At 38.6% G+C, this 23,355-nt stretch overlaps 6 protein-coding genes across 6 annotated transcripts; 5 read left to right on the top strand and 1 right to left on the bottom strand.

Annotated features, from left to right (window-relative positions):
• The first annotated feature begins 27 nt into the window (after positions 1-27).
• LOC105693496 (TAF5-like RNA polymerase II p300/CBP-associated factor-associated factor 65 kDa subunit 5L) lies at positions 28-3,691 on the top strand. Its single transcript, XM_012413466.3, has 10 exons — positions 28-180; positions 294-451; positions 540-879; positions 1,042-1,271; positions 1,420-1,602; positions 1,684-1,836; positions 1,914-2,061; positions 2,138-2,306; positions 2,416-2,599; positions 2,676-3,691. The coding sequence occupies exons 1-10, from the start codon at positions 103-105 to the stop codon at positions 2,797-2,799; spliced, it is 1,767 nt and encodes a 588-aa protein (XP_012268889.2). The 5' UTR covers positions 28-102; the 3' UTR covers positions 2,800-3,691.
• A 140-nt stretch (positions 3,692-3,831) lies between these two features.
• LOC105693495 (ribonuclease 3) lies at positions 3,832-9,815 on the bottom strand. Its single transcript, XM_012413465.3, has 9 exons — positions 9,196-9,815; positions 8,172-9,139; positions 7,849-8,092; positions 7,578-7,769; positions 7,142-7,499; positions 6,633-7,050; positions 5,594-6,545; positions 5,241-5,450; positions 3,832-5,148 (listed from the first exon to the last, which is right to left on the bottom strand). Exons 1-9 carry the CDS (start codon positions 9,235-9,237, stop codon positions 3,871-3,873), a joined length of 4,662 nt encoding a protein of 1,553 aa, XP_012268888.2. The 5' UTR covers positions 9,238-9,815; the 3' UTR covers positions 3,832-3,870.
• Positions 9,816-10,067: 252 nt separating this feature from the next.
• LOC105693361 lies at positions 10,068-12,329 on the top strand. Its single transcript, XM_048649052.1, has 6 exons — positions 10,068-10,243; positions 10,518-10,568; positions 10,656-10,852; positions 11,106-11,235; positions 11,578-11,730; positions 11,866-12,329. Exons 1-6 carry the CDS (start codon positions 10,114-10,116, stop codon positions 12,141-12,143), a joined length of 939 nt encoding a protein of 312 aa, XP_048505009.1. The 5' UTR covers positions 10,068-10,113; the 3' UTR covers positions 12,144-12,329.
• Positions 12,330-13,342: 1,013 nt separating this feature from the next.
• Positions 13,343-15,258, top strand: LOC125499738. Its single transcript, XM_048649053.1, has 6 exons — positions 13,343-13,450; positions 13,726-13,776; positions 13,864-14,060; positions 14,315-14,444; positions 14,691-14,843; positions 14,926-15,258. The coding sequence occupies exons 1-6, from the start codon at positions 13,423-13,425 to the stop codon at positions 15,201-15,203; spliced, it is 837 nt and encodes a 278-aa protein (XP_048505010.1). The 5' UTR covers positions 13,343-13,422; the 3' UTR covers positions 15,204-15,258.
• Positions 15,259-17,713: 2,455 nt separating this feature from the next.
• Positions 17,714-19,513, top strand: LOC105693320. The gene is made up of 6 exons (XM_025746296.2): positions 17,714-17,756; positions 18,028-18,078; positions 18,175-18,371; positions 18,626-18,755; positions 18,944-19,096; positions 19,179-19,513. Exons 1-6 carry the CDS (start codon positions 17,729-17,731, stop codon positions 19,454-19,456), a joined length of 837 nt encoding a protein of 278 aa, XP_025602081.2. The 5' UTR covers positions 17,714-17,728; the 3' UTR covers positions 19,457-19,513.
• Positions 19,514-20,061: 548 nt separating this feature from the next.
• On the top strand, positions 20,062-22,372 carry LOC105688901. The gene is made up of 6 exons (XM_025746290.2): positions 20,062-20,550; positions 20,771-20,821; positions 20,918-21,114; positions 21,369-21,498; positions 21,745-21,897; positions 22,042-22,372. Exons 1-6 carry the CDS (start codon positions 20,523-20,525, stop codon positions 22,317-22,319), a joined length of 837 nt encoding a protein of 278 aa, XP_025602075.2. The 5' UTR covers positions 20,062-20,522; the 3' UTR covers positions 22,320-22,372.
• Positions 22,373-23,355: the final 983 nt, after the last annotated feature.

Here is a 23,355-nt window from a genome sequence, read left to right as displayed (position 1 = left end):
TAAATGAACCAAATGAACGACCAATGAGCAGTGGTATTTTCATGTACAGGAATTCTATGCTCTTGTGTCACGGACTCTTGTCGTTGACGCTTTCGTGCCCAAATGAAGATGAAACGATCGAAACTCGATATAATCAACGCTACTGTGGAGTCTTACTTAAAACGGCGGCATTATCATCAGGTAGGTCCGATTAATGAACTATAAATAAATTCGTATGCACGCCACAACACTGCATAAATATCATGGGGCTCATATACATACATAACCTATGATAATGTTTACTAAATATGCAGGAGAGTAACGTTTTTCGAAAATCTGATCGTGCTGGCTCTCAAACTAGTCAAGAAATGACCCTAAGTGAAACTGTTCAATGTGGAACTTCCAGAGACAATTCCATAGTCTTTAGTGCAATCACTAATGATGTTGGGGTTGCTGATCAGGCTTATCACAAGTATGTAAAATTTTTTGAAAATAATAGCAGTCCTACAATAATTAGGTGATTTTTCAAAGGACAAATTGAGATAAGCTTTTCTTCACAGATTGAAAATGTGGGTTCAGACAATATCGAGTGAAAAACTCAGAGCAGAACTACGAGGATTATTGTACCCAATTTTTTGTCACTTGTATCTGGAAATGTTGCACAGTGGTAACCGACAAGCAGCTGCTCAATTCTTAAGGATGTACCAAAATGATTTTGTCTCTGATACAGAAAGAGACTTTCTTGAAGAACTCTCTAGTGTTTTTTCTATCCAAGATATAGAACTAAGACCATTTGTCAATGCCTTCAGAACCAGAAAATACAAAGTGGATATGTCTGACAATGCACACTTGTGTCTCCGAAAGTTTCTTGCCAAGCAAGGTCATGTTATATTAATGCAGGTAATACAAGCTAGTAAACTTTACCATGTCTTTTTTATTTATTGCAATGAGCTTCTTTTTTCAAAGAGTGGATAATTTTTCTAGCCTCTTTCACATCCTTGTCTAATTGTTTGATGTTGTATCGGCAGTACCACTTTAAAGAATATAAATCTGGATATGTAGGTGATAAATACACACGTGACAATTATCAAAAAGATAGAAGTTAATCCTGACGAAGATGTGGGTAGAGATCGTGGACCAAGAAGTGAATCAGTGATCAATGGCCACGTAGAACAACCTTCTGGTACAGGTGTCGATCGTGAAATGCGGGAACTCCAAGAAGCTATTCGCTTGATCCGCAACAATGTTCACCAACCTCTGCGTGTCTATACCATTAATAATGCCAATGAAAGGTGAGCCTCAGATTTTTTTTTTCTCTTTGATTAATCGTGCCCCTAGAGTGATGTGAAACATACTTATAATCACCCTACTCAAAAGTTTTAGTTGATATGGTTGATTCCATATCCTCAGAATTTTCCCTGAACATATCTTTATTTTAAGCGCCAGTTGCGGCGTAATCACACCTAGCATGGATAAACTAGCAGCAGGTTTTAGCACTTCGGAAATAAGGATGTGGGGTATAGGAGACACTGTACTTATGAGGCCTAGACTCAAAGTGTCTCCATCTACTTTACCTTCTAATTATGCCTCAACTAGCGAGAGCTTTTCTCCTGAGGATCATTTGTAAGTCATTCATCAAAAATGGTTTTCTACTCGATTTGCTGTCCTAAAAATTCAAAGCCATCATATATTTATCATTTGAAGGGATGAAGCGGGAGCCATTGTAATGCGGGGGCATACAGATGTGGTGCATGATTTAAGATTCATTCCTGAAGCTGACGTTCTTCTCTCTGTATCAAGCGACAAAGAAATGAGAGCATGGCGACTGAGTGATTATTCCTGCGCAGCTGTATACAAGTACATCCACCTACAAGCTATTCGGAAATGCCAAATTTTTTTCACAATATTTTTCATTTAAATTCCCTATGTTTCAGTGGGCACACTTACCCCATATGGTGCATGGATACCAGCGTTTTTAATTTGTACGTTGCGACCGGATCTCACGATCGTACGGCTAAACTTTGGTCTTTGGACAGAACTTTCCCTCTCAGGATATTTGCTGGACATTTTTTAGATGTTAATGTAAGTTTGCATCCTAAAGACCAAGCCCAGACCATACTTCTTATACTTAGAAGGCTCACATTTTCATTTCGTATAGTGTGTTAGATTTCATCCTAATGCTCGGTATTTGGCAACCGGCTCTGCGGACAAAACTGTGAGGCTGTGGAGTAAGGACGATGGTAGCTTGGTCAGAGTTTATGTAGGTGCTCAATCGACGATCTACAGTCTTGCTTTCAGCCCAGATGGAAAATATCTAGCCGCTGCTGGTGAGTTTAATCTTTTATTAATCTTGATGCCATACATTCGCATATAAATAATTACTGTACATATTGTACCGATGAATATTCTCTGATCGTCGGACCTAATTTTTATCAGGTGATGACAAAAGTGTATCGATATGGGATTTAGCAACCAATACACAATTGATGGAACTAAAAGGCCATCAAGACACAGTTATGAACTTGGACTGGAGCGCCGATGGTCAGTACATCGCTAGTGCTAGCATAGACGGAGCTGTAAGGCTTTGGTCCACTCAACAACACATCAACACCAGTAATGGGTAAATGCGCGATTAACTTTCACTCATAGTATAAGCCTTGTAAGATGAAGTTATAATCATTTTGGTCATATTTCAGAGATAATGCAAATACTCAGTCCGGTCCAGACAAGACCCACACATACCAAACAAGTTGCTCAACCATTCTATCGCTACAATATTATCATAGGAATAATTCGCTGGTTTGCATCGGTACGTCATAACTCGTAAGTTAGAATATACATCGGTATACCTGAGCCACCGATTTTTTTGTAAATGTTTCGACGATTCTAAATACATCACTTGCCGAAGAGCACTATCTGGATACTATCTACAATGACCTCTTTGTCTCATAATCTAATGGAGTATCGGGTGTTTCGATATTATAATAGTTTGATTGCGGTATAATTTAATTTGGTCATTCCTTGAAGTCCCAGAATTACAGTGCAAACTAATAAGTTAATTCAGAACCCGGATCTACTTGATGTCAATAGCATTTAGTTCAAACGAACCTGATATAATTTAATGCCCTGAAATAATGCTCATCAATAATTACGGTTAGGAAAATTGGGAATTGATGGGGCCTTCCACGCTAAATCGAATGTCTTCGTCCCTGACCATTTTTGTTTCGACCTATAAATTTTTTTGATATTAGCCTCACCCAGGAAAGGCGAAAAAAGAATTTTCAGAATTTTTCAAACATCCAGCTTGTTTTGATGGTTTAAGGAAAAAAAATCTCATATTGGCATGGCAAGTCGAAACAAAAATGGTCAGGGTTGAGGCGTACAATGCCCCTTATACTTATCGGTACAAGTTATAAGATGACGAGATATTACGGCTTCTTCATCAACGACATTCCGATCTAACAGAACTCTCAAATGTTCAACAGAACGAAGTGAACACATTGTATGTAACCATGAAGGGGACAGTAATTGTGTCCTAAAATTCCATACTTTTCACCATTTTGAATTTATATGCTGTAAAAATCTCGTGATCTTATACAAGTACATTTAAGAAATTCATCAATAAAAATTGTGTTGAGAATGCGTTTCATTGTCAAAAAACAATTGATGCGTCATGTAAGTTCTTCTTATGGCCTAATAAATAACGGCGTTCATAATTTAGTCGTATTTTTATCGATGCATCCTCATAAAAATATCAATTCATGATGTTACATAACGAAACCCAGGTTTAATAACAATGCAGCATGATTGTAGGTGAGAAATGTAATAAGTGTTGCTATCAGGAAGACAAAATTAAACGTAATCATATATTTCTTGTCGATAAATTCATGATTATGTACATCTCTTGTTCACACGACTAGTAAAATTACTGCTTTTGTATTGTTCCGGCATATTTCCATCTTCACCACTACTCGATTGGTCGTTAAAAAACCTTTTCCTTTTACGATTATTATGATAAAAGTTTTGATTTCGGAAAGAATCGTCGTCTTGACTCGAGCTTATTATTTCCTTATGAACAGATTCGCTACCCTCATAATCAGTTTGTATGCTTCGGTATGGGCTTCGAAGCTCAATGTTACTGTGCCTTTGATACCTTCTACTGGTTGATGCAAGACTTCTACTGCTATTATTATGTTTTCCGTCTGCACCACCGCGCTCTTGATACTTGTCTACATTCTGATGACGATTGCTGCTGGAACCTTGTTCGTAAGTGTACCTATGTTCGTGCTTTGCGTTGTGCTCAATGTTGTAAGTTGCTTCTTTGTCCCTACCACCGTTATTTCTTCCATAATCAACATCATAAGCATCACTTTTATTAGAAAATGTTGACTTGGTATGGCGAGTGTACTGTTCCCCGCAGTCTCTGTCGGTATTTCTGTATCCCTTTACTTTTGCAAACCCTCCCTGCGACTCTTCGCATCTTCGATCTGAGCTGTCGTACCGATCCCGTGATCTTCTATCTGAGCTTTCACGTTCCCTACTGCGACTTCGTCGATTGCGCCTCAAGCTCGAATCAGAGTCATCTGAGCGTTCGTGGGATTTGTGAGGTTTCGCCCATAGCATTTGTCTATTTGGCCACTGTTGCCTTTTCATACTTTTTGCAATAACTCGTTTTTGATGATCCAATTGGGGGAACAAATCCTGTGATTTCTCAAGGGCTTCTTTAGCAGAGTTCATTTCGGCTTCTTGAATACTATGCCCAGAAGCTTTAGCCAAACGTTTACCTTGGAAATAAACGGCAACGGTATATACCCGGGTATTAGTGGGTCCTTTACACTCGATTACTTTGTAAACTGGTATATCCGGCTCTCCGCCGTCCATAGTTCTGAGAGTTAAACAGCATTGCTGCAGTTTACTCTTGGGATCATTCCAGTCTTGATTCATGATGAAGTCTTGGAGACGAGGAAAAAAACATACGTCGCAAAATACGTGGCAAAATTCTAAGCCTTTGTCTACGTATAAAGCTCCCAAAAATGCCTCCAATAAGTCAGCCCTGTCTTTAGTCTTAAGCTCTGCTTTCGGATTTCCGTACAATGCGTACTGAGTCATACCCAAATCATCGCATACTACCGCTTGGGTTTTATTATTGACCAGAGAACTACGCAGGAGCTGAAACGTGTCAAGAAAAATCAAATATCCTGAAATGCTCTAATTTTTCAACAGATGCGCAAGGTCAAAGTTATTGTTAGCAACACAATTACCGATAAATGTCCTTCGTGATGTTCGGGAAAGAATTTGTAGAGATATTCGGAAACAATCAGTTGAAGCACTGTGTCTCCTAGAAATTCTAAACGTTGATTAGACCCCAGTGTCAAATTCGTATATCCGATGCTTCGATCTGTAAATGCACGTGCCAGCAATCGAATGTGCTGGAAATTTACTCCGATCGATTCTTCGAATTTAGTCAACTTCTGCGGACATTAAGCAATCGCAATAATTAATAAGTCCTGTGTGAGAAATATTACGTTAAACATCTGTTCGTACACAATAACGTCTTGATATTTTATGATAAAAATTGGGACCATAAAAACAATTCAAAATTCTTCGTACGTACTTGCAACAATTCGAAACTAGGTATCCATTGTCTATCTCCGGTTGGTTCCTGTTCCTGTAGAGGGTGTCGAGGATAATTTACCCAGACCTTAGAAAGATCATTTTCCTCCATGAACATTGTCTCCGCAAATACTTTATCAGCAACTTCTATTCCACCATCCAAAAACAGCGACCCCATCAATGCTTCGAAGCAATTGGCCATAGCGTGCCTTAGCTCCAAATCGTGGCACAAGTCACTTCCGTGTGCATAAAGCATGTATTGTTCCAAGTTCAGTTTCTTAGCAAGTACAGCCAAATGTTGATTCTGTACAATAGCTGCTCTGTAAGTCGCCAATCCACCTTCCTCCAAATCAGGAAACATGTGAAATAGATGAATGGATGTTAAAAACTCGACTACGGCATCGCCGAGGAATTCCAATCTCTCGTTGTGGGCTATGGAGGACTCAGTTTCTCTTCTCGCACCAAATCTTGACATGATGTTTATCAAAGTATTTATTCCTCGCTTCCTCGTGTTCATGTAATGAATCCTCCTATCACCGTACTCAGGTTGTCGTATCCCGCAATTGGTTAATGAATTCCTCGCGTGGTCAGGATTTGTACCAAAGTTTTCTCTATAGCTTGGATGTGTAAGAGCCAATTGTAGCAAGTATCGATTTTTGAATTGATAACCGATAGTTTTCTCTAGAATATCTAGCGATTTATGAAACCTCAAATGACAAACTAAAACAGGAATAAGCATGGCGTGTTGTACGATATCGCACATGATGCCTGTACGATAGAAACCCTCGGAGCTAACATCTACCGTTACATCTCTTTTCATTTTACTCTGCGTCCGCAGCTCTTGTAACTTATTTTCTTTTGCCTCTAATTTTCTTTTATCTTCAAAAGATGGCTTTGGCATGTTTGCAAGCAAATGTCGAAACTTGACATAATCCCTCCAAGCCTTCTGATAGCTGAAATTACGTATAATCACAATGAAAATTCAGACACAATTAACTAGTTGTTCTAGAGGTTTCTTTTAAAAAAATCCGAATACTTACTCGGCATTTCCGGCATAACTGAGCTGTGGTGGTCGGATTCCAAAATGAACAATTTCAGGGTATGAGGTTACACCTGGAGGTTGATCTTCTTGATTTCTATCCAACTGATCAACTCTGACACTGCAAGGTTTTTTTCCAGGGTAAGTAACGACCATACCTTTAACTTCGTCAGCAAAATTTTGCCATTTATATTGAGGCATATCAACGAGCCTGTTGAGATCCTTGGAATCAATCAGAGCAGTACTGCTTTTAATTAAATAATTCAAGACCTCGTTCATGGATAATATTTCTTGACCATTATCTGGTAAGTCTCTAACAAATCTTGGCATAAAGTGGAATTGGCCACAACCGGTAGTGTCTTGCGCTGCACGTAAATCAAAGTCAACAAGTTCCAATATTTCCTGGAATAAATAATCCTCTGAAAGCACACAGATTATTGGATTATGAACAATATTGTTGTAGTACGCACTGCAACAATAGGTCGAAAATTGAAAGCAGGGAAAACTCACGAAATAAATCCAGTTCTCTGATTGTAAAATTTTCTGGTAATTTCTCATCGATGTATAAAATTGTGTATTCAATATTGAAGCGGATTACTTTACAGGTGGGCAATTTAACCAGTGGAAAATGGGAGAGCATTGAAAATCCTTCAAATATAAATTCATGTTCGTCGTGCTTTATTATGGTTGGAGTCTTTGTCAAGAAATTAGTTGGCGGGCTGATGGTTATGCGATAGTGATATAATTTATCCGCGTTGTTTGAACTTGAGTCACACTTGGCTATTACACCCTCACCAGCATAGATGCCATGTCGAATTCCAGACCTTCTGGATTTAGCACTGCATCTACACAAGGGCCCATCATTCATCTAAAAAATAGAATACGAAAGTCATGAGCCAGATATTGTCTGTGTGTAAAACAAATCGGGACATTCATGTGCCATTACCTCTCCAGGATCATTAAACCACATTTCCGGGTGTAACCGTTGCGGATGTTGCTTTTTAGCCATTAATTCTTCCATTGTTCTATCGTCTTCATCCATTGAAGTATCGCTATCTGACGAAGAACTACTACAAGCTTCGGTTTTATGTCTACACAATCTGGCCCTGGTTTTTCTCGGAGGCGGCTCATATGGAGGCTGCAAAAAGTAAACATCGCATAAGTTTCAGATGGAGACAAAATGGTTGATGATCACAGATTAGGATCGAAACAATCACCTGTAGTGCTCTGGCAGCGGTAGATCTATCTACTAATAATTCCTTAAAAATACTACACAACTCTGTCAGCTTTGGAGTAGCCATCATAATTTTGGGATTTGATTCATCCCTGGCATAGTAGAGGTCAGCTGGAGCTGTGCGAGTCCACACCCTTCTCTCGTGTGCCATTATGCCTTCGGGTCCCATAGCGGACAACTCATCCAGTTTTTTCTCCATATCTTTGCTCGTTGCGCAGTAATTACGTCTGCAAATTAAATTCGATCAGAGGAGAAATAGGAAAATCGTGGGAAATTCATAGTAAATTTTAAATTTATTTGTAATACCTGTATTTTTCTAACAGCTGATCTCTTTCACTTTGTGCTCTTGGTTTCATAGAACTATTACTGCTTAGATTAGATGCCACAGACACATGGGAATCTCTAGATCTTGATCTTTTTCTACTGTAATTGCCCAAGCTAGATTTGCGTGAATCGGTGCTAGCACGAGAGTAGCATCTCGAACTAGATTCCCTATTTTTAATTAGGGTGAGACTATTGCTCTTCCTATGGTTGCTCGAATATTCTTTGCTTGTTGACCTCCCCCTCCCCCTCCCCCAGTCATCATATTTTTCTCTATCTTGGTTGTATCGAGAGATGACTGAATCTCTATCGCTTCTTCTTGGCTCCCGGCTGTCCGAATTACTAGATCTTTTACTTTCCATATTATGGCTGGTAGTCCGTCCTCTGTAATCTTGCCAGGACTTCTTATTCATACTTTTCGGCACAGCGTGTGACTGGATATTGCTTTGTCCTTTGGCTTGTGATTGTGAGGAACAAGCATCGTTGTGCTCAAAATTAAAATTATCTGGTGGCAAATTCCAACGCAGTGAAGCGCTGTCTCGATCCCATTCTTCGTTAGTCTCATGAGAATTACTTGCGTCCCAGTTATTATAATTATACCGAGTAGTCGTTGATGAAGAATAGTTTGGGACATGCATATTATTCGAATCATACGAATTGGGTTTGTTTGACAATGGATAAGCTTGATGTACGTATGGAGTATTTGGCGCACAGCTTACATAGGGTGGCGGAGGTCCACTTGTGAATTGACGTTCTTGGGACATGTTCATGGGCTGATTACTGGTAAAAGATGGAGTAGATGGATTGTACGATGGTGGTGGTTGACTTAAATTCGGCAGAGGGAAGTTAGGAAGCGGAAGCTGGTAGTAACCAATGTCATGAGCCGGTGGTTGCCCAGTTCCCCAATAAATAGGTGGACCAGTGTTGTTTGGTTGGGTAGCCATGATTTTTCGCTATTTCACAACACAATTTCAGTACGGATCTTTTCCTTGAGATGAAAGAGAATTACCTTATGATCCCCGTACTGCAGTTGAACATGAGTTGAACGCATCGCTCAACAGATTACGTAAATTTGAAGGAAGCAAGTCAGTTTTTCTGTGGCATAATAGAAAATCACTGGGTCCTTTACATACGATTGGATTCGAAATTTTGTAATTGTAGCTTCATTGTCATAACCTTAATAATTGACACAACCGATGACAGCGAGCGTAGCACTTTAATGGCTCAAACCGTGTTGAACGCTAACTAGCTTTGGTTTTTTGAACTATTTCGCGATCTTCAGGCCAAATGTTCGTAATTTAAATGATGTTATATTTAGTCAACTTTGTCAAAACGTTGTCAACGATGCTATGAATTTGAAAAATGTAGGGGGGGGTTTTAGAGGGTGACTTTTTTTCAAATTAGAATACGTATTTTTTATCGCAAATTCATGAACTACAAATTTTTCATGCAAATACTAAAGCTTTTGAAGACAAACCGCAAGCGGCAAAAAGTGCACAGATGAAAAATGTTCAGTCAACGATTGAAACCTTCTAAACTTATGAACACCACATCTATTAAGATTTTTTTTTTTGAATACGCGACCTCAATGTAGGAAATACCTAATAGAAGACCTATACCTGATGGAAGAAAAACAGATTTTCAGTTGGATTATTTTGTTTATCAACTTGTCTGGAAAAACTGTATTGTTTTGCAGGATTCAAAAGTATATCCACAAGCCATTGGCCATATCATTCTGATCGTATTTGCTCTTCATTGTCCGTTTTTCACCTGATATTGGCTTAATGACTTATTTGTTTCAGTTCAATTTATGTTGGACACATGTTGGGTATTCGATTGCCTCAAGACTTGCCAAGGTTGAATAAATTAGACTCATTTCTTACTCTCTCTCTATCTTTCTTTATCACTCGGCTCTGGTTCGCTGCATATGTATATGACCGTGGAGAGTGGATATCGTGCGACAATACCTACTCTTAACGATATAAATATGAATGAGATGTGCAATGAAATCATAAACTGGATAGCCAAAATGAAGACCACCATCCTCTGGATCGCTAGTAAGTAACATGTCTTATTTAATATATTCGCAAAACGAAGAATTCGAACTTCTATACACTTGATAGGTCGTCTCAAGTAACTAAAAATGGTTGTGAATTTCTTGTGTAGACTTTTAAGTTTTTCAGTATTCGTATCCGCGAGTCGTTCACAGTCAAACGTGGTGGGAATATACAACAAACGAAACATGATTATTTTCATTTACTCATATGCGAAGACAAAAACCCGCATATTCGGAAAATTGAGAACAAAACTCCAATTAATCGTTTGTTACAGCGGTAGCTCTTGCTACCCCTTCGCTATCTGCTGACTGGACAGATCTGACGGGTGAGTAATTCACAATAAAGAAATTTGCTCTTAGGTTCATTAACCCACATGCGAACGCTACTAATTTTTCAATTGTGACCGTTGCAGTGAAGTGGAACAACACCGATTCTCTACGCCTGGACAGCTGGTATGGGATACCAATCACACAATCGGCAGCGGAAATCCAAAATTGGGTCCAGCTACCAGAAGGTACTGTGTTTCATGGGACGACCACATACTGCATGGAAGATGACCATCACTTCTGCACCCTCTTCGATGGTTACGGTAACATTGCTGGATTTCAGGTAAATAAATGCATCATGCCTAGCTTATGAAAAATTGTCTGCAACGAGGTGATGATTCATTTTTGAGATATATCATGTCCAACCATTCGATACGAATATTGAGCATTGTGAGCTAGAGAAGAAAAATATGCCTGAGATTTACACGAAAATCCAGGCACGGTGTACGTAGATTTTGGTTTGCACCGAGGCGAATCACGCGTCATTTCATTCGACGAGTATTAGCAAGACTATGTTTACACCATTTCTCTTGTAGTGGGCATTAACAAAGGCCGAGGTCACGAGAGTGCAGGAATGCTATAACATGTCAGCCATCGTTACGTATGAAGAGAAGACATTGTTTGGAAAACCATGTTGGACCGTCACCATTTTAACGGTATCGCCCGGTAAGTTGTCGCTGGTCTAATGCAATGCATTTTCAGCTTCGATCACCATAAACAAATTAGTTAACTGAATTTTACTAAATCGGCAGTACGAAATAAATTGTCCGTCGATGCATACATAAAACGCATATTTTTTATTTGCTGTCAAATTTATTGATTCTGCCGTCGGTGGAACTTACAATATGAATCCATAAAATTATACCTGATTTTGATATAGCTAGCGTGATTTTTAATCGCAACGAAATTGGATTGTCTCGGTTTTATTCCAATAGGTCTGAGATTGGCTCTTGTAGCTGATAATTCTATGAAAAATTTCCCCGATTTTTTGAAAATAATTTTGTTCAGATACTATCGCAGCTGGTGGTCGTTCGGACGCAGCTAATGTACTTGGTACTAATGGAGTTTGGATAGTAACCAGGAATGGATACGTGGTAGTTCCAAAAAATATTGAGGATTTGGATCCTGTTTGGAAGAAAGGAATTTGTATACCAGCAATGGGTATGACTTGATCTTAGTGTAAAACAATTACGACTCAAAATATGAATATCCGTTCATTAGATTTATAAGATTAATGTTCAGAAACTGTCCGTCTCAGCTGATGTGTAAATTATATTCCTCATCCATACGTTTCAGGTACCCACTACTACTACGGAATGAGTCCAACAATGGCGTGCGACAATTATCAGCCAGTAGTTTTGTTGTATAACAATGGTACACTTAGTGCCACTGTATTTCAGACGTTTGGAGAGACGATACCGATAGAACGTCAGTGGTACGAGCACTTTTCGTTTACAGTTATCAAGACCATAATCCCTATCGCACCACAATGTTTGGTCGACTTGGCTGAGAAATACGGGGTGATTTCAATGCATGTCTTCTTTGAAAATCAACCGTGGAATACTAAATGCTGAATCAACCATGTGCAATATCATCAGAGAATATTGTGCAATGAATACAAAATAATCTCTTGATAGCAGTCGCATATTTTAACACCTATTTCCTTCATCCTGCAGAAAGATAAGAAATTCATTACCTTTATTTCTTATTTTACCATCTGATGAGAATTGTCGAAATAAATGTAAATTTGCATCACTCAACCAAGTTGCGAACTACAGTTATTGAATATGGTAACGAACTGAATGTTTGTCGGTTAGGGAGAAATTCCCCAACACCTGAAAAACGAAAGAAGTCAGGACTGTCTTTTTTCCAGATAAAAATCATGATGGTTCATTGTCCTCAATGAGGTAACTTTTGATCCTCGTTGTATATATCTCGCTCGAGTTTCTGGAAAACACAAAAAATGAAAAAGATTCGACTGCGGAAATAATAAATCGGACGCCAGCGTTTTCCTAAAAGTTGTCCGGAGCGGAAAGATAAGAAGCGGTATCGCAGGAAGCTCCCGATCGGCTTCGGGTTCGAACCCTTTGCGGACCGCATAATGTATTACGTAGTGTAAAATCAGATATCAATATTATTTCAATTTACCAACAATCATCACCAAAAAAACGAAGTTGTCCGGATGTCCATTGTTTGCTTGATCAATAGAGAAATCCATCGTGATTTGAGATTTTATACAGATAAGCTTCAATAATTACAGCAATGGGATTAAACAAAACTACGAATGACGATATTTTCGTTTTAATATCGGTTTTTTTAGTTTACTGTCACGAAATGATAAGTTCGCAGCCATGTTCTGCAATCGAAATTCAATGCGGTTTGAATTTGTGTAGAATTTTGTGGAAATGCGCTCGAAAGTTATTTCCCGTAGCAGCCAAGTGTACCCTACTTTTCCTCTAGATACTCACCTCTGCCGGCTGCCAAGTCTCCACTGGAGTAGTATTTTGAGTGTCATCGGATTGAAATGCGGAATATCTACCACCTGTCCAAATAAAACACGATTACTTTTCAGCTACTTAATCTGCACTCGGTTTCGGATTATATCAATGACGTCCCGAATTTGAATTTAAATATTTATTCAATGGTTGGGATCCTAAGTTTCCTGCCAATGTTACGTTCAAAACACCTCACACAAAGATTGTTGATAGAGTGTTACTCAATAACATGATTACACACCATAATTTCACGAACAAACGTGCTGATTTGCAAAGATTCGTGTGCAAAATACTGCGTGGAATTATGTATATAAATAGGGATGAAACATGAAGTGGAATAACAAACTGGATCGTCAAAATGAAGACCACTCTCCTGTTAATCGCAAGTGAGTTACAATTTTCACTAAATAAAGTATATTGATTGATAAATTTGAATTTGTATATACTTGGTAGGTCATCTCAAATAACTGAAACTGGTTGATGAGTGCTTCAGTGAGATTTCAAGTTTTTGATTATTTATATCCGCGAATATTTCACCATAACGTAGTCATAACGTAGTGATAATATACAAACGACAAAAAATGATTACTTTCCCTTTCATGTACTCGATTGCTGAAACAAAGTCCTCAAGAACAAAACTCCAATTAATTATTTGTTACAGCGGTAGCTCTTGCTACCCCATCGCTAGCCGCTGACTGGACGGATCTCACGGGTGAGAAATTCACTGTCGAACAGTCGTTCTCATTATAATCCTTTTGTACCCATAGACGAACGCCACTAATTATATTGACTGTTGCAGTGAAGTGGAGTGCACTTGACCTTTTCCGCTTAGACAGCTGGTATGGAATACCAACAACAAAATCGGCGGCAAGAAAAGAAGATTGGGTTGAGCTACCAGAAGGTTCTGTATATGATGGCACAACCACGTACTGTCTGAAAGATGACCATCACTTCTGCACTCTGCTCGACAATCACGGCAACATTGCTGGATTTCAGGTGAATAAATGCATCATACCTATACATGTTTACCAAATATTGTCCGCAACGCGGTCATGATTCATTTTTGAGATCTACCCCGTCCAACTATTCTTTACAATAATGAGCATCATGAGCTAGAGAAAAAAAAAAATACGCCCCAGATTAACGCCAAATCCCCGACAGTGCAGGGCTTATTATGCACCGAAGGCAATCACCCCGTTGATTCGTTTGACGAGTATTAACCAAATTGTGTACATCCTATTCTCTCACAGTTTGCATTGACCAAAACCGAGGTCGAAAAGGAGCAGGCATTCTATGACATGTCAGCTATCGCCATGTACGAAGAGAAGACGCTGTTTGGCAAACCATGCTGGACCGTCACTATTCTAACGGTATCGCCTGGTGAGTTATCAATAATATTATAGATGCTAATATCGTTAATATGGACCCATAGAGGTCAGGTGTCAATTTTGACTACGAATAAGAGATGGTACCATTATACGACAAATGGTTACTTTGAAGACTTGATTAACAGTTTGGAAATCCGAAAAATCAGTGAACAGATACGTGTGATAGAATTTAGATTTTTCCTTGGCTGATAATTACGTGTGAACATTTCTCTAAATTCTTAAAAACAATTTTTCTCAGATACCGTCAAAGCTGGTGGTCGCTCGAAGACAAGTAACGTGCTTGGCACTGACGGAATTTGGATCGTAACCAAAGACGGATACATGCCAATTGCCAGAAATGTCGAGGATTTGGATCCTGCTTGGACTAAGGAAGCTTGTATACCTCAAATGGGTATGATATAATCTTGGTGTAAAACCATTACGACTCAATATTCCAACATCCGTTGATGTAATTAATCTTTTACCCATTTCAGGTACCCACTATTACTATGATATGAGCCCAACTACGGCTTGCAAGAATTTCCAGCCGATCTTCTTGTTGTATGACGGTGGTGTGCTTAGTGGCGTTGGATATCAGGCATTTGGAAAAACGAAACGTGTACACCGTCAGTGGTACGAGCAGGTTCCGGCTATAGCTATCAGGCCCACAATCCCCACCACACCTCAATGTCTGGTAGACTGGGCTGGGGAATATGAGGTGATCTCCATGCACGCTTATTTCAATCATAAACCATGGACTGTAAGATGTTAAATCAACCATGTACAAATATTATGTTGCAATAAAACGCAAAGCGTATTCAATCATACACCGTTTTCCATTGTATCTGTCACCCAACTTTGGCTACGAATAGAACCAATTTACAATGAGTTCTATCTCAATTTTTCTTGGTATGGGATCGAAAATTTGGTGATAAGTCGATCACTTCGATAGATACATATATATAATTGGTGGATTCGTATTTCTGACCTAGAAATACATATGTATCTATTGAATACTGCGAGTATATAATTGTTATTTTTTCACCCCAAAATCCGAAAATTCAACTAAGGTATAGTCTTCTAGATTCCTGCGATTTTCGGGGCAAAATTTAATATTTTCTGCAGTATTTCAACCGCGAATTCACCAGCTGAATCTGGGCACACTTCGTTCGACGAGTATTAACAAGACCATGGATCTAGACTATGTTTACACCATACTGTCATAGATATATGATACCATGGAATAAGTCTAGCAACGTCGTGCGAGAATCTTCAGCTGGTTGTTTTGTTTTATGACAATGGTTCACTTATTGTTAGTGCTACTGTATTTCAGACGTTCGGAGAACCGATTCCGGTAAACCGTCAGTGGAACGAGCAATTTTCGTCTACAGTTATTTAGAGCTTAATTCCTATCGTACCACATTGTTTGGTCGACTTGTCTGAGAGATACGGGGTAATTTCAACACACGCCTTTTTTGAAAATCAACCGTGGAATACTAAATGCTGAATCAACTATGCGCAATATCGCGAGAGAATATAGTGCAATGAATATCACCAGACTCTCGTGGCATATACACTCAAAAGAATGGGCACACTACCGAGTATCTTCACTGCGACGTGAGCTCAAGAGCGGAGTTGGGTCCGCGTTTCACCGAATAGCTCCCACATTCATAATATTACAGCAAATGTGGAATCACTTCCATCACATAAATAAGGGACGAGCTTTTATCTAAGCCTTATTTCAGTATCATCGGTCGCCATAAAGCTAAGATATGATTATCTCTGATCCTGAGTGGGCTCGTTTCACGATTAAGCATCGCCGATAAAAAGCACCTACGGTGTAAAAAAAGATTCGTCAAGTACATTGAATTCATAAGAAAAATTATTACTCGAATATCGTCAATGCGAGAGAAACCGGAATACAACGGACAACAAACCAAATTAACAATTAGAAGAGTTTGCAAGTCGAAAAATTGGATTCAAAAATTAAAACAAAAAAGGAATGAACCAAATTGAGATTTTTCTTTAATGAAGTACGAAGTCCTTGGGGAGCTAATGTTGTATTGCGTTCCAAGTATTATATTCTAGATATTCTTTTTCCGATAAAGCCCGTCAAGTCTCACTACCTCCGGCCCATTTCAATTTAAAATGCACCCCAACTAAACAAAAATTAAAAGAGACTTTTTAGACGTAATCAAAATGATTTTTTAATTTTCATATCACTAGAGCATAAATACAACCGACAATAAATGCACAAAATGAATTCAAGTTTAGGATTAAGAATTAGAAAAAGTTGTAAACCTAAAAGACAGAAAGCACTACTCGATTCCGTACATTTATAATTGATAAATATTACTATTCTTATTAAAATTACATGTAAAACACCAGAACAGCATTACTTGAATAGCTGCTCTAATATTCACATGGGCATAGTAATGATATTGTTTCCAACACTGTTCTACCCTAGCGAAAACTTCGGGAAAAATACATGTTATAGAGCACAGTGAGAGTCATTTGAGAAAAAAATCGTGATAGCCTCTCTTAAAATACGTGACATTTGTATTTTAGAAAATTTCCAATTTGTCATACTTCGATATATTGAGCACTGCCGAGACTCAGAAGTGTCTTGTTTGATACTTTATTAATGTATCAAGCGTTTGCAGCAAAATTAAAACTTAAATGTTATAAGAGAGTTTCTTTTTCCGAAATTTGATTGATTATTTTATTTGATAAACTATCGCATGCACAGGTGTGATAGCTTAGAAAAATGTTCCTGTTAAAAAAGTGATATCACGGTGAAAACATCAACCTAAATTTTTGCGAGAAGCATCTGACCCAAGCTTATCGTGCTATACACTTTGTGTAGAATTTTGTGGAAATGTGCTCGAAATTGATTTTCCGTGGAAGCCAAGTATACCCTGCTTTTCCTCCGGATACTCATCTCTGACTGCCGGGTCGGAATTGAAATGAGGAATATCTATCACCTGTCCAAATAACGATCTGAGTACACTCACTTTTCAGCTAATTGATCTGCACTCCGTTTCGGATTATATCAATGACGTCACAAACTTGAATTCAAATATTTAAACAATTGTTAGAATTTGAGGTTTCTTACCTATATTGGGTTTAAAACAGCTTTTACAAAAATTGTTGAAAAATGTTACTTAATAACATGACTATCATAATTTAAAGAATAAACGTACTGATTCGCAAAAATTCGTGTGCAAAATACTGCGTGGAATTATGTATATAAATAGGGATGAAACGTGAAGTAGAATAACAAACTGGATTGTCAAAATGAAGACCACTCTCCTATTGATCGCAAGTGAGTTGCAATTTTGAATAGATATAGTATGTGAAATGATGAATACGAATTGATACACACTTGGTAGGGCTTTCGAATAACTGAAACTAGTTCATGAGTCCTTTAGTAAGATTTCAAATTTTTTGATATTCATATCGGCAAGTCTTTTACAGCCATAACGTATATACAACAAACGAAATATGATTACTTTCATGCTGCACTTATATGTGGAAACAAAGCCCTGCATATTAGGAAAATCGACGACAAAACTCCAATAAATTATTTGTTACAGCGGTAGCTCTTGCTACCCCATCGCTATCCGCTGACTGGACGGATCTCACGGGTGAGTAATTCACTAACAAACAGTCGTTTTCATCATATGTAATGCTCTTGTACCCATAGACGAACGCTACTAATTTTTTTATATTGACTGCTGCAGTGAAGTGGAGTGCAATTGATATTCTGCGCTTAGACAGCTGGTATGGAATACCAATAACGAAATCGGCAGCAATAAAAGAAAATTGGGTCGAGCTACCAGAAGGTACTGTATATTATGGGACCGAAACGTACTGCATGGAAGAAGACCATCACTTCTGTATTCTGGTCGACGGTTATGGGAACATTGCTGGATTTCAGGTGAATAAATGCATCATACCTATACATGTTTACCAAATATTGTCTGCACCGCGGTCGTGATCCATTTTTGAGATCAACCCCGTCCAACTATTCTTCACAATAATGAGCACCATGAGCTAGAGAAAAAAAAAAATACGCCCCAGATGACCGCCAAATCCCCGACAGTGCAGGGCTTATTATGCACCGAAGGCAATCACCCCGTTGATTCGTTTGACGAGTATTAACCAAATTGTGTACATCCTATTCTCTCACAGTATGCATTGACCAAAACCGAGGTCGAAAAAGAGCAGGCATTCTATGACATGTCAGCTATCGCCATGTACGAAGAGAAGACGCTGTTTGGCAAACCATGCTGGACCGTCACTATTCTAACGGTATCGCCTGGTGAGTTATCAATAATATTATAGATGCTAATATCGTTAATATGGACCCATAGAGGTCAGGTGTCAATTTTGACTACGAATAAGAGATGGTACCATTATACGACAAATGGTTACTTTGAAGACTTGATTAACAGTTTGGAAATCCGAAAAATCAGTGAACTCTAAATTCTTGAAAACAATTTTTCTCAGATACCATCAAAGCTGGTGGTCGCTCAAACACAGGTAACGTGCTCGGTACTGACGGAATTTGGATCGTAACCAGAGACGGATACATGCCAATCGCCAGAAATGTCGAGGATTTGGATCCTGCTTGGACTAAGGAAGCTTGTATACCTCAAATGGGTATGATATAATCTTGGTGTAAAACTATTACGACTCAATATTCCAACGTCCGTTGATGTAATTAATCTTTTACCCATTTCAGGTACCCACTACTACTATGATATGAGTCCAACTACGGCATGCGAGAATTTCCAGCCGATCTTTTTGTTGTATGACGGTGGTGTGCTTAGTGGCGTTGGATATCAGGCATTTGGAAAAACGAAACGCGTAGAACGTCAGTGGTACGAGCAGGTTCCGGCAATAGCTATCAGGCCTACAATTCCCACCACACCTCAATGTCTGGTGGACTGGGCTGCGGATTATAAGGTGATCTCCATGCACGCCTATTTCAATCATAAACCATGGACTGTGAGATGTTGAATCAACCATGTACAAATATTATGTCGCAATAAAACGCAAAGCGTATCAAATTATAAACCGTTTTCCATTGTTCTATCTCAAATTTTTTTGGTATGGAATCGAAAATTTGGTGATAAGTCGATCACTTTGATAAATACATGGATGTCATTGGTGGGTTTGTATTCCTGACCTAGAAATACTTCAGAAACTATTGAATCCTGCGAGTATATAATTGTTATTTTTTCACCCCGAAATTCAAAAAATCAACTAAGGTATAGTCTTCCAGATTTTTGCCATTTTCGGGGCAAAATTTGATATTTTCTGCAGTATTTCAACCGCGAATTCACCAGCTGAATCTGGGCACACTTCGTTTAACGAGTATTAACAAGACCATGGATCAAGACTCTATTTACACCATACTATGGAATTAGTCTAGCAATGTCGTGCGAGAACTTCAGCCGGATGTTTTGTTGTATGACAATGGTTCACTTGGTGCTACCGTAGAGTTCAATATATCTATGGTGCTACTGTATTTCAGACGGCTGAAAAAACGATTCCAATAGAACGTCAAGAACAGAAGCACTTTCCGTCGACTGTTGTCAAGATCATAATTTCTGTACTACAATGTTTGGTCGATTTGGCTGAGAAATACGGAGTGATTTCGTTATATGCCTCTTTTGAAAACCAACTGCAAAATCTCAAATGCGGAATTAACCATATGTATAATATCGCGTGAAGGGCCCAGCATTAAAATTGGCTGTTTGGTATCAAATTCACATCTGCCTCTGGAAAATAATCATGTGTTGGCAAGACTCTGCTTTTTACGCATTACATTGATGATACTCGCTCGCTCTTGTCCAGTTTTCACCTGATATTACCTATACGACTTAGTGGTATCAGGTAATTTTATGTGAGGCGCGTGTTATACATATCGTTTGTTGCACGACTTTCCTAGGCTAAATGAATTAAACAAATCTTCATAGATAACGGTAACGTTTTACGAAGATTCGTGTGCAAAGTGCTGCATGGACTTTTGTATATAAATAGGGATGAAACGTGAAGTAGAATAACAAACTGGATTGTCAAAATGAAGACCACTCTCCTATTGATCGCAAGTGAGTTACAATTTTGAATGTATATGTATAGTATATGATAGTATGTGAAATGCTGAATTCGAATTGACACACACTTGGTAGGGCTTCTCAAATAACTGAAACTAGTTTGTGAGTTCCGTAGTAAAATTTCGAATAATAATGGTGCTGCCTAATATGCGGAAACATAATACTGCGTATTGGGCAAATTGACGACAAAACTCCAATTAATTATTTGTTACAGCGGTAGCTCTTGCTACCCCATCGCTATCCGTTGACTGGACGGATCTCACGGGTGAGTAATTCACTAAAAAACAGTCGTTTTCATCATATGTAATGCTCTTGTACCCATAGACGAACGCTGCTAATTTTTTTATATTGACTGCTGCAGTGAAGTGGAGTGCAATTGATATTCTGCGCTTAGACAGCTGGTATGGAATACCAATAACGAAATCGGCAGCAATAAAAGAAAATTGGGTCGAGCTACCAGAAGGTACTGTATATTATGGGACCGAAACGTACTGCATGGAAGAAGACCATCACTTCTGTATTCTGGTCGACGGTTATGGGAACATTGCTGGATTTCAGGTGAATAAATGCATCATACCTATACATGTTTACCAAATATTGTCTGCACCGCGGTCGTGATCCATTTTTGAGATCAACCCCGTCCAACTATTCTTCACAATAATGAGCACCATGAGCTAGAGAAAAAAAAAAATACGCCCCAGATGACCGCCAAATCCCCGACAGTGCAGGGCTTATTATGCACCGAAGGGAATCACCCCGTTGATTCGTTTGACGAGTATTAACCAAATTGTGTACATCCTATTCTCTCACAGTATGCATTGACCAAAACGGAGGTCGAAAAAGAACAGGCATTCTATGACATGTCAGCTATCGCCATGTACGAAGAGAAGACGCTGTTTGGCAAACCATGCTGGACCGTCACTATTCTAACGGTATCGCCTGGTGAGTTATCAATAATATTATAGATGCTAATATCGTTAATATGGACCCATAGAGGTCAGGTGTCAATTTTGACTACAAATAAGAGATGATACCATTTTACGACAAATGGTTACTTTGAAAACTTGATTAACAGTTTGGAAATCCGAAAAATCAGTGAACAGATACGTGTGATAGAATTCAGATTTTTCCTTGGCTGATAATTACGTGTGAATATTTCTCTAAATTCTTGAAAACAATTTTTTCCAGATACCATCGCAGCTGGTGGTCGCTCAAACACTGGTAACGTGCTTGGTACTGACGGAATTTGGATCATAACCAGAGACGGAAACATGCCAATCGCCAGAAATGCCAAGGATTTGGATCCTGCTTGGACTAAGGAAGCTTGTGTACCTAAAATGGGTATGTTATAATCTTGGTGTAAAACCATTACAGCTCAATATTTCAATGTCCGTTTATGTAATCTATATGATTAACACTGGCGAAGTAACCGAGAGACGTCTCCGCTCACATGTGAATTCTAAATTACTCTTTTACCCGTTTCAGGTACCCACTACTACTATGATATAAGTCCAACTTCGGCGTGCGAGAATTTCCAGCCGATCTTTTTGTTGTATGACGGTGATGGGCTTAGTGGCGTTGGATATCAGGCATTTGGAAAAACGAAACGTGTACACCGTCAGTGGTACGAGCAGGTTCCGGCTATAGCTATCAGGCCCACAATTCCCACCACACCTCAATGTCTGGTAGACTGGGCTGGGGATTATGAGGTGATCTCCATACACACCTATTTTAATCATGAACCATGGACTGTAAGATGTTAAATCAATCATGTACAATTATTATGATGCAATAAAACGCAAAGCCTGTAAAATTATAGACCGTTTTTTATTGTATCCGTCGACTAACTTCTCGAACATTTTTGACATCTAGATACATGAAAATGCCTTAGATATCCCAATGATTTCTGAACCCAAAATTGAAAAAAATTGAATGGGGTTGCCCCTCGGATTTTTTTCCGATTCCTGGGGTGAAAAATCAACGTTTCGTTTCATATACTATTCAATGTCTTTTGATCCCAGAAATCTCAATTGATCGAGTTATCTCCAATTTATTCTTTCGAAAAGTAAAAAATCAAGGACGTCTTGATGGAAAAAATTCGTGTTCCCGAGGTCAAAATATGTATGAAAAGTGCCCCATAATAAATTTTCAAAATATTTCATTTTTAGCCCAAAAATCGAATCGGTACCCCTTGGATTTTTTCAATTCTGTCTTATAAGCTATTCTGATGTATTTTGATCTCAAGGATCCGAATTCACAAGTTAAATTTATTTATCTATAAAATTGATCGAGTTATTACTAATTTTGAGCTTTTTGGAGTAGAAATATTGCAGTATCCCAATGGGAAAAATTTGTAGATCAACAAAAGAAAAAACTCTTAACACGTGTGAAATACATGAAATTGACGGAAAAATTACGGGTCAAATATTCAAACCACAAATGAAATGAAATGCGGCGTACGCGTGCAATGTTGGTAAACAAAAAATTGTGATTGAACACGATTGAACTGACCTTAAATGAAGACGAAATAAACACACAAAAGAGTGCGGTGTGCGCTTGCAGTGCTATTTCTTCGAATGTAAAATTACATATAGCGAAGCCCATTCAATCTTCCAAAACTACTCATGTCCTATGTGCAAAGTTTATTGACTCAACTGAATCTCATACGTTACACCGTTGTTGTAACATTCCGGCAGGTAGTTTTTCAACACAATTTTTAACAGGGACGAGACTCGCAGATTTCGTTGCGGATGTAACTTTACCGTCCTCTTGTCTCCGGTCCGGTTCTACCTGGAAGGA

Source organism: Athalia rosae, chromosome 1, assembly GCF_917208135.1.
Source record: "Athalia rosae chromosome 1, iyAthRosa1.1, whole genome shotgun sequence".
Lineage (NCBI taxonomy): Eukaryota > Metazoa > Arthropoda > Insecta > Hymenoptera > Athaliidae > Athalia > Athalia rosae.
The sequence above is the reverse complement of the archived record's forward strand: the minus strand, read 5'-3'. Positions and strand labels throughout refer to the sequence as shown.

What these genes read in the sequence shown, in the direction of transcription:
- LOC105693320 (XM_025746296.2), top strand. Translation starts at nt 17,729, where the DNA reads ATGAAGACCACTCTCCTATTGATCGCAA. An exon ending in CACTCTCCTATTGATCGCAA is followed by an intron (nt 17,757 to 18,027) that starts GTGAGTTGCAAT and finishes TATTTGTTACAG; the next exon opens with CGGTAGCTCTTGCTACCCCA. An exon ending in GGAACATTGCTGGATTTCAG is followed by an intron (nt 18,372 to 18,625) that starts GTGAATAAATGC and finishes ATTCTCTCACAG; the next exon opens with TATGCATTGACCAAAACCGA.
- LOC105688901 (XM_025746290.2), top strand. Translation starts at nt 20,523, where the DNA reads ATGAAGACCACTCTCCTATTGATCGCAA. An exon ending in TGACTGGACGGATCTCACGG is followed by an intron (nt 20,822 to 20,917) that starts GTGAGTAATTCA and finishes TGACTGCTGCAG; the next exon opens with TGAAGTGGAGTGCAATTGAT. An exon ending in TATTCTAACGGTATCGCCTG is followed by an intron (nt 21,499 to 21,744) that starts GTGAGTTATCAA and finishes AATTTTTTCCAG; the next exon opens with ATACCATCGCAGCTGGTGGT.
- LOC125499738 (XM_048649053.1), top strand. Translation starts at nt 13,423, where the DNA reads ATGAAGACCACTCTCCTGTTAATCGCAA. An exon ending in CACTCTCCTGTTAATCGCAA is followed by an intron (nt 13,451 to 13,725) that starts GTGAGTTACAAT and finishes TATTTGTTACAG; the next exon opens with CGGTAGCTCTTGCTACCCCA. An exon ending in AGCTTGTATACCTCAAATGG is followed by an intron (nt 14,844 to 14,925) that starts GTATGATATAAT and finishes TACCCATTTCAG; the next exon opens with GTACCCACTATTACTATGAT.
- LOC105693361 (XM_048649052.1), top strand. Translation starts at nt 10,114, where the DNA reads ATGTATATGACCGTGGAGAGTGGATATCGTGCGACAATACCTACTCTT. An exon ending in CACCATCCTCTGGATCGCTA is followed by an intron (nt 10,244 to 10,517) that starts GTAAGTAACATG and finishes CGTTTGTTACAG; the next exon opens with CGGTAGCTCTTGCTACCCCT. An exon ending in TGACTGGACAGATCTGACGG is followed by an intron (nt 10,569 to 10,655) that starts GTGAGTAATTCA and finishes TGACCGTTGCAG; the next exon opens with TGAAGTGGAACAACACCGAT.
- LOC105693495 (XM_012413465.3), bottom strand. Translation starts at nt 9,237, where the DNA reads ATGCGTTCAACTCATGTTCAACTGCAGTACGGGGATCATAAG. An exon ending in CAGAGAACTGGATTTATTTC is followed by an intron (nt 7,051 to 7,141) that starts GTGAGTTTTCCC and finishes GTGTGCTTTCAG; the next exon opens with AGGATTATTTATTCCAGGAA. An exon ending in AGTTATGCCGGAAATGCCGA is followed by an intron (nt 6,546 to 6,632) that starts GTAAGTATTCGG and finishes ACGTAATTTCAG; the next exon opens with CTATCAGAAGGCTTGGAGGG.
- LOC105693496 (XM_012413466.3), top strand. Translation starts at nt 103, where the DNA reads ATGAAGATGAAACGATCGAAACTCGATATAATCAACGCTACTGTGGAG. An exon ending in AACGGCGGCATTATCATCAG is followed by an intron (nt 181 to 293) that starts GTAGGTCCGATT and finishes CTAAATATGCAG; the next exon opens with GAGAGTAACGTTTTTCGAAA. An exon ending in AAAATATCTAGCCGCTGCTG is followed by an intron (nt 2,307 to 2,415) that starts GTGAGTTTAATC and finishes AATTTTTATCAG; the next exon opens with GTGATGACAAAAGTGTATCG.